Source organism: Mercenaria mercenaria, chromosome 7 (genome assembly GCF_021730395.1).
Source record: "Mercenaria mercenaria strain notata chromosome 7, MADL_Memer_1, whole genome shotgun sequence".
Lineage (NCBI taxonomy): Eukaryota > Metazoa > Mollusca > Bivalvia > Venerida > Veneridae > Mercenaria > Mercenaria mercenaria.
Window position 1 is genome coordinate 60,667,926 of NC_069367.1, and position 9,021 is coordinate 60,676,946.

At 35.3% G+C, this 9,021-nt stretch overlaps 1 protein-coding gene across 1 annotated transcript; it reads right to left on the minus strand.

Moving 5' to 3' along the window:
- Positions 1–201: 201 nt before the first annotated feature.
- On the minus strand, positions 202–8,096 carry LOC123554083 (peroxynitrite isomerase THAP4-like). Its single transcript, XM_053548507.1, has 5 exons — positions 7,949–8,096; positions 5,141–5,294; positions 2,945–3,054; positions 2,287–2,390; positions 202–1,272 (listed from the first exon to the last, which is right to left on the minus strand). The coding sequence occupies exons 1-5, from the start codon at positions 7,992–7,994 to the stop codon at positions 1,159–1,161; spliced, it is 528 nt and encodes a 175-aa protein (XP_053404482.1). The 5' UTR covers positions 7,995–8,096; the 3' UTR covers positions 202–1,158.
- Between the last annotated feature and the right edge of the window lie 925 nt (positions 8,097–9,021).

Below are 9,021 nucleotides of genomic sequence, written 5' to 3' on the forward strand. Positions count from 1 at the left end.
AAGCTAAATGTTGACAGACGGACGCCGGACATTGAGTGATAACAATATCTCACCCGAGCATTGCTCAGGTGAGCTAAAAATCAGTTACCTGTCACACTCTTGTGTTGTCATGGCAAATTTGTTAGTCCAAATCAAGAAAAGTTGTGTTAATTTTGAATTACACAAAATATTAAAGTTATACTGAAACAAAACGTACATAAATAAGACTTGATAAATGTTTTTATTATTTATAAAAATAATTTATCACAACTCATTTTACATAATTATATACTACAAAAGAAAATGTTTTCAATTTGAATCAAAAATATAGATGCATAAAGCCATTAAAACATAAGTTTCTTGCACCACCAAAGTAAATGATACAACTTGTGAATGCTGACTGTCTGTAATTATTGTATTCACCAGATGTACCATTTACAATGGAGATGAATTGTTGTGCTGCCCGAGCGTTTTCCTTGACGCACATATCTGTACATTTTAGCACACAATATTCTCAAATATCTAACAAAAAATTCTGGCACGTCATTGACGATGCAAATGAACTTGCAACTGCCTTTCTTAGTGATGCAAATTTTCAATGGTCTTATTATTTACAATGGGGATGGGAGATTTCTTGTACAACAACTACAAAGCATCAATAGGTAAAGTAAAGGTTATTCAGAACTTGCATTTTTAATGGCATTATCAAACTATCAATATAAATAGTTATTACATACTTTTATATGAAATATGTAGTAACTGTATTCTAATGCTGAATAACAGATTCTGAAAGAATTCTGACAAAATTGTCAACATTTTAATTTTCAAAGGAAAGGTTTAAAATTGCAGGAACTGACAGATAAAAATCACTCATTCAAAAGGGTAATGTCTACATAACATGCTCCTGTGATATAACTGTGACAAAACCACTCCCACTTTGCCCTTCCCCTCCAATGATTTTGTCTATTATCTCCCTGGAATTTACAGGGGAAGCTGTTTTTTGGGGGTTTTTTCACCTTGAAATTTTGATGGAAGGGGTTTTGTTACAAAATCAGGAGGAGGGGTTTTATATGGGAAGGGTTTTGTCAGGCTGCCATTGTTAATACTGTATGTTATATGTAAACAGTATTTCCCTTTCAAAAACACAACAGAAGTGAAGAGTTAACTCTCTAGAGGTTTCTAGTCAATTTTCTGATATGTTATTCTCAAATGTTCTGTCATGGGAGTTTTGTCTGTTTCCATTTCAACAAGTTGCTGTAGTGTATCACCTTCTCGGCGGAATGTTCTTTTGATCTGCAACAGAAACCGAAGCAGCTGAATCAAAAGTTTGTGTAATAAAATGGACATATTCTAAATATGTTGTACAATAAGATTTTCTCTTTGAACTGAACACATAAAACATATATATAACAGAATTAATGGGAAAAGGCATAGTTCTAACATTGTAAATTCACCCTTACCATCCTATTATATATAGTAACAAAACTAATATTCTAATAATTTTATACCTGTTTCTGTTAAAACACACTTATGTTAACATGACATCACGTTAATAGGTGATGATGTCAATGTTTTTATTGGGACCAAGTAAAAGCTATTTTAGTCTCTAGTTTAGATAAAGAGCATATTAGAATTAAAATAATATATAGCAAAACCGTGTTTAACTTAAATTAATACACTCAAAATACTAGTAGGTTACACGTTGCCAGGATAAAAGCAAACGGCAAAAATATTCCGTGAACAGTTTAGCTTGAATTAATACATTCAAAATACATGCAGGTTACACATCGCCAGGATAAAAAACAAGTGCATAATTTTAATATTCTGTGAACTTTCACCCTCTTTTTTCATGTATTAAAACACAATTTTTCTATACATTATTTCTTAAATCAAATATACAAATCGTACTTGTTTACCCATAATTGTAAGTTTAAGTTACAATCCTGCTGATCATAGACTTTGTTAAAAGATGCTAAATACCACGTTTTTGATGTTTCAAAACAATATGCCTCCAACAGCTGCAAAAGATATTTGCAAACTGAAAACTTTACCCAACCTAGCCTACATCATGGTGCAAAAAAAAACATGAATTAGGCATAAATCTGTTTTAAAAAACATGTGTAATAGTATGTTATGAAACTTCCTCTCTGACTGTAATGTCCCAGGATGTTTCAATAGAACTGACTTTAGCTACTTAACTTAGACGGTGTGTCATATGGATGCCAACATCAGTGAAAGTATAAGAACAATAGCTCTAATTTTAGTTGACCTATCAAAAACTGCAAAAACACTACCTTAAAGACTTACCACTTTGGTAGCTGGATCCTTTCCAAAAGTGAGTCTACCCAATGTATGTGAAATTGTTGTCATCTCTTGGCCATTAACTTCTCCTTCCTCCAACTCACAAACTCCTGTAAACATTAATTACCACACATTGTCAAGAAATAAAATTAACCTATTATATATAAGTATAATTTTGTCAAAATTTCCCTCTGGAAATCATTCATGCTTGAAAATGCAGTAAGTGATTTATGGCATTTATCATAACTTTGGTCTGTGATAAATAAAATGCTATATACGAGGTCAAACCACCAGCCTTCTGCATGACAGCTGGATTATCTCCCACACAATGACAATTTCTACAGCCAAGTGGTATTTAAAGTCGGGAACAATTTGATGAGAAAATGCAAGTTTACATTCAATGTAAAACATGAAATTTAAATGAAAACTCGATGCACATATGAGTTGAAGGTTAAGAACTGTTAAAAATATTTTATTTCATTTAACTAGGGTTTATTTTTAGTTTTTAACTGTTTAAATTCTACCTCGTATCACTTTCTGACAAAGAATCAAACTCTATAATTTTAAGGAAAGACATCAGAACTCTATCCCTGCATCACTAACATTTTAGGCTGGTGTTTATAGATAGGTGTGATTGTATTTTATATACATATATTCCACTTACCTAAATTCTGAGCAATAATTAGGGCAACTTTATTAGTGTTTGGCTGCACCCTTACAAAGCCAAGTTCCCTGTGTAAAGGTTTCTTTGTCTCAAGGTGCCAAGAATAACAGCTGAAATAAAAAATATAATATGCAATAGATAACTTAAAAGTCCAATACTAAGGAAATAGAACATTTTAATTTCTTTTAAAAAGCACAGAAACTATTTCATTTTATTGGAAAATGAAAGTTGGTATGTGGAAATTCGAATTAAATCGCAGTATATGTACAATGATTTTTCTATGAAGTATGAAGAAAGTTAAAAAAACCTGGGGGTCATTCTGTCGATTCATTGAAATTTCAACATAATACACATACATTTCTTTGAGTTCCAAAGACCTTCTGTAAATTTTGACCTGCCAATCTTCATTATTTAGTGTCTTGCAGAAGTCTATGCACTGGCTATGAAAAAAATTGCCAACTCACTTTCCCTTAGTAATGGACCTTTAATACACATAATTATCCTTCATATAGTATAAGACTGTATACCAACTTTACAGAACCTCTAATTGTGATTTATCAGCAGAAAAAGTATTTTACAACAAAAATGTTTGGCAAAAATAGATAGGAGTACCGGCATACAAAAACCAACTGTGCAGCCAGGAAGTATGCAGATCATTGCATATCTATACTGTTCATCTATCTCCATATACATACTGTTAGTTTATCTATTTCAGCACTTGCATGCGGCTGACAAACAAACAGTATGGATCCAGATCTGACTGCATGGATGTGCAGGCTTATCTGGATCCATACTGATAGCAAAGCCCTAATGGTGGTTTTTGCCAAGCAGTGCTCCAATATAGTGCAACCTCCTTAGAGCAAATGCCAGTACAGAGATCTGAAAAGGTTAACTTAACTAGAGGAATTATCAAAATGGCTATATTAGAGTGAAAGTGTAATAAAACATTAACCAGAATTTTTATCTATAAAAGGAACAAAGTTCATTGAATATTTCTACCAGAGTAATTCACCTTGTGTCATATGATGTACCGGTAAATGAGGATATGGAACAACAGTTTTACCAGGTAAGTTTGAGCCATAGCCAAGATAGAGTGAAGGTGCACAAAACTTTTAACCTGAAATTCTAAACATAACTGGGACATGCTCATGAAATACTGATGCCAGAGATATGGTCCTTGTGACATTGTGTGTCAAGCTAAGGCACTACTTCTTTAATATTAGATCAAATTCAGTTAAAATAGAGACAGAATGAAAGTACACAAAAAGTTCAACTTGAAATTCAAAGTTAAAAGGGGGCAGTATCATGAAATATTGATGCCAAAGTTTTGGACCTTGTGTAATATCATGTGGATGATGATATAAAATGACTGTTTTAAGTTTGAATCAACCCATCAAGATAAAGTGAAAGTATGTGTAATCAAAACTTTAACCAAGCCGTGGAAACTAATGCTGGGGCATATATATATACTATTCTTTCTACTATACTTCATATAGCTGAGCTAAAAATGACTCCTGCATTACAGAGATATGGATCAGAAGAATAGCAGGTACAATGACTGACAAATGGATACTCTGTTGTTTTTTTTTTCTTCTTTTTTTTTTAGCCACATTATCTTACGAAATGAATATCTTTTGTTCTTTTAGCCACAGAAATAATCATTTGTAAATACTGAGAGACTGACATTTTTAAAAGTGACAGACATGACAGACACAGAGCAAACTTAAAGTTACAACCTGTTTGCATACATGTATGTAAGCAGATATGAGCCGCGCCATGAAAAAACCAACAAAGTGCGTTTGCGTCCAGCATGGATCCAGACCAGACTGTGCGAATCCATGCTGTTCGCTTTCAAAGCCTATTGCAATTAGAGAAACCGTTAGTGAACAGCATGGATCCTGACCAGACTGCGTGGATGCGCAGGCTGGTCAGGATCCATGCTGTTCGCTTTCAAAGCCTATTGCAATTAGAGAAACCGTTAGTGAACAGCATGGATCCTGACCAGACTGCGTGGATGCGCAGGCTGGTCTGGATCCATGCTGGTCGCAAATGCATTATGTTGGTTTTCTCATGGTGCAGCTGATATATATATATATAAAGAAATATTGGTTGCGCAGGTCAGGCAAGTTAAAAAATCCTTGACCAGGCAAACTCACAATGTAGTTAAAGCTTACTTTATGCCATTCTATATCTTACCTAAACTGCAAATTTGGTTGGCCTACATGCGTAAACTCTATTTCCTCACCATACTTGAAATCGTTCAGTGTAGGGTAAGATCCGTGGCCATTCTCTGATTTCCATTTGCCTAACAACCAGGATACTCCCTTCAAGATTTCATTTAGATGTGGACCTGAAAAATTAAAATTATTGTAAACAGGACCTCAAAATAGATCAATATTAGTTAAATAAAAGCCATATATCTGTATATATCTACAGGATTTCTTTCTCTCTGTTCTTGTTCTGGGGGCCTTCTCTCGCTCAGTCCCTGTGATCAGATCTCTCTGTGTCTATACTAGAAGAGGTCTTGAGGATGAATTTGGCACCCTGAGTGGCTTCCTTGTGTAAAGTACCTTTGAACATGCTCGTCATGAAAAGAGCGTTAAACAAATATATAAATCTGTCATTATCTGGAATGATATAATAGTAATATTGTATCCATGATTTGGAATAAGGTGAAAAAAAGATAATATTACTTAATACAATGATTTTGCCTGCTATATAAAATACAGTACTTTAAAACTCTTTGCAGATGAAAGCATAATTTATAGAGAATTTAAACTTTAAATGACTCTTAAACTGCTTCAGTCTACATCTACATCTACATCTACATCGTTACAACCAACAATCTATTTCCGATTATGACTGGTCGGCGCTGTCAGAGAAACAGTTGTTAAAGAAATTTAGTATATTACAGTATTAAAAGTAAAAGATAAAAGGACAGTATGCTACAGTTAAAATAGGACAGAATGGAAGAATTACATAGTGACCGCCGCCAGCCTCTCTGTAAAGATACTGAGGCTGGGGCTAGCTTTGACTGATGTGGGGAGGGAGTTCCAGAGACGGATGGTTCTAGGGAAATAAGAGTTAGCAAAGTATTGAGTGCTGGAATAAGGGATCAAGTAGTTCAGGTTTCTAATGGGGGACAAGTAACCTTGGTCAATAGCAACGGTCTGGGTCCTTACTTTGTAAAACAAAAGTAATGAACAGTTTAACCTACGGTACTCCATTCTAAGGATTTCAACATTTCAGTTACACTGCTTGTATAGTTGTAATCATTCATAACATACCTAGCTGCTGACCTTTGGACTCATTCAAGTTTATGGGTGAGGGTTTTCTGCCTGGGATGCCACACAGTTGAACAGTATTCTAGCTGGGGGCGGACATAGGTGGTGTATGCAGCTTCTTTGACCTTTATGTTATCTGTCTTGACATTTCTCTGAATAAATCGAAGGGAAGAGGTTGCCTTAGAAGTTATGTTTTCTATGTGTTGTGACCAGTTCAAATCATTGGAGATAGTTACTCCTAGGTATTTAGCTGATGAGGTGGACTTTAACTCTGTATTGTGTAACCTGTAGGGATATATAAAGGATTTCTCTTCCTACTTACTCTAAGGACTTCACATTTGTCGGGTTAAATTCCATTTGCCAGACTCTTTCCCATGTTTCTAATTTATGGAGATCTTCTTGAAGGGCTATGCTATCATTATTTGATTTGACAGTGAGGTAAACGATGGTGTCATCTGCAAACATACGGTTTTACATTTGACTGAGTCAGGCAGTCGTTAATGTATACAAGGAAAAGGCAAGGCCCAAGGACAGACCCCTGTGGAACTCCAGACAGGACTGGAAGTTCGCTGGACAGGTGACCTTCAACTGCGACCTTCTGGGTACGATTAGAGAGGAAGGATTTGACCCAATTAGTTATTTGGGGACTAACACCTAGGGATTGTAACTTGTAAATTAGCCTCAAATGGTCAACTTTGTCAAATGCCTTAGAAAAATCCATTACGATGACGTCAGTTTGTTGGCCTTGTTCTAAATTACTATAAAGTTCCTGGGTAAAATTAATAAGCTGAGTTTCGCAACTATGACCCGACCTGAAACCATGCTGGAACTGGCTGATAATAATTGTGTTTGTCAAAGAAGGACATAAGATTTGAAACCACGATGTGCTCAAGGAGTTTGGACGCAATACAGGTCAGAGAGATTGGTCGATAGTTGCTGGGTTTTGATTTGAGACCTTTTTTAAAGACTGGTGCAACTGTTGCCTTTTCCAGTCTTGAGGACAATGCCTGTATTTAGGGATAAGTTGAAGATGTGGCAAAGGACGGGGGCGATTTCTTGATGAAGTTCCTTGAGAACACGGGGGATAATTCGTCTGGCCCCGACGCTTTATGTGGGGATAGGCCAAGAAGGAGTTTGTCAACACCCTCTGGAGTCACATTTATTTGGTCCATTAGGGAGGAAGGGGATGTTAACAGTTTGGAGCACAAATGTTTAAGGCTTAGGGGCTTAGGTGGGGAGAAAACTGATTCAAATTGCTTATTAAGGATGTTTGCTTTAGTGACAGGATCAGTATGGGTGAAACCATCTGATTTGAGTGGGGCTATGCCGACATTTTCTTTTTTGTTATGTTTGATGTAGCTATAGCATTTCTTATTTCTACCAGGTTGGGAATCATGGCTAAAGATGACGTTTTCCATATTAATTCGGTCATTTGGGGAATTTTTGGATGATAATTGGGGAAAAAGATTGCATTTTTTAATTGGGAAAAGGTTCTTTTATGGGTACTTTATAAAGAAGGAAAAAAATCCCTGATTCAGTTTTATCATAAACTAAACAGAAAAAGTTCAGTCATCAAAGTATTTAGGTGTTACACTTCAAAACAACCTGAAATGGGAAAAGCACATAAACTCATTAAAAAACAACTGAACAAAGCAAATCAGTCTCTTGGTTTTCTGCATTGAAATTTAAAAATTAACTCATGGAAGCTCAAAATATTTACCTGAACTCGACATTGTGCAAGTAGAAACAATCAGATCAAATGGCATATATTTATAAAAGGGAATTAACTTTGCATGTACCTAAATTTCTTCGAGAAGGGAGGTAACTTTGCAATTAAAGGTATACTACACAGAAATTTCACACAGATACTGTACGTAGTATGGTGGCATATTTCATAAGTAGGCAAGTTAACCCGTTACATTTCATGAAAATTAAAATAATTTTCGCGAAAAATGATAACATTTCGTTAAAAGTATAAAAAAAAAAACCTAGAAAACATTTGTTTATTCATTTAAGTTTATAATCTCATCACGAATCCTTTCATTACGTGAAAAATGGTTGCTTCATGAAAACTGTTTTATTTTCGCGAAACTTGAAACTTTATAGACATATTGTAGTAGGTATCCCCTTTCAGCAGAAACCATTTGTACAGAAAACAACTTGTTAGATCTATTTCTTTTTCAAGATTTTAATAGAAACTCCGGGTTTACATTTCCGCTCGATAGAAATTGGGAATGATGTTTAGACAAGCTTGGCCGAAAGGTGAATTTTAAAACTGCTGGAAGCTTAAGATTAATCTATTCTGAACCAAAGAGCTAACCCACCATTTGCTATTTTGCAAATAGTCTAAAATTACTGAAAGTATAAGTTCTTAAATTAAGGGGACAGTTCAGGTCGATCTATTTATATTAGCATATGAAATTTCAATAGTATTCATTAAATTATGCAAATATATATTACAGGCACGTGTCCAGGCGGGGGGCCCCCCCCCCCCCCCCCCCCCCCCCTCCAGCTGGCTGGCTAGTTACGATTTTTATTACTATGGGCCCCTCAATTAACAAATTTATACACCAGCGCAACTGGCTTGATTTGGCAGCAATACACAGGCTAAAGAGCCATAAAACCGTGTCCGGTAGTAGAAATTAGCCCCAGGCATGTCACAGATAAAAGTTTATCTGTGCATGCTTCTTTGATCGCTTGATCGGTACTTGATTGGGTAGTGGAGAAACTATTATGTTTTTTACTCTTTGGAAGTGTTATAAAATGATCATTACATTGTTGGTTTTGTTAAGT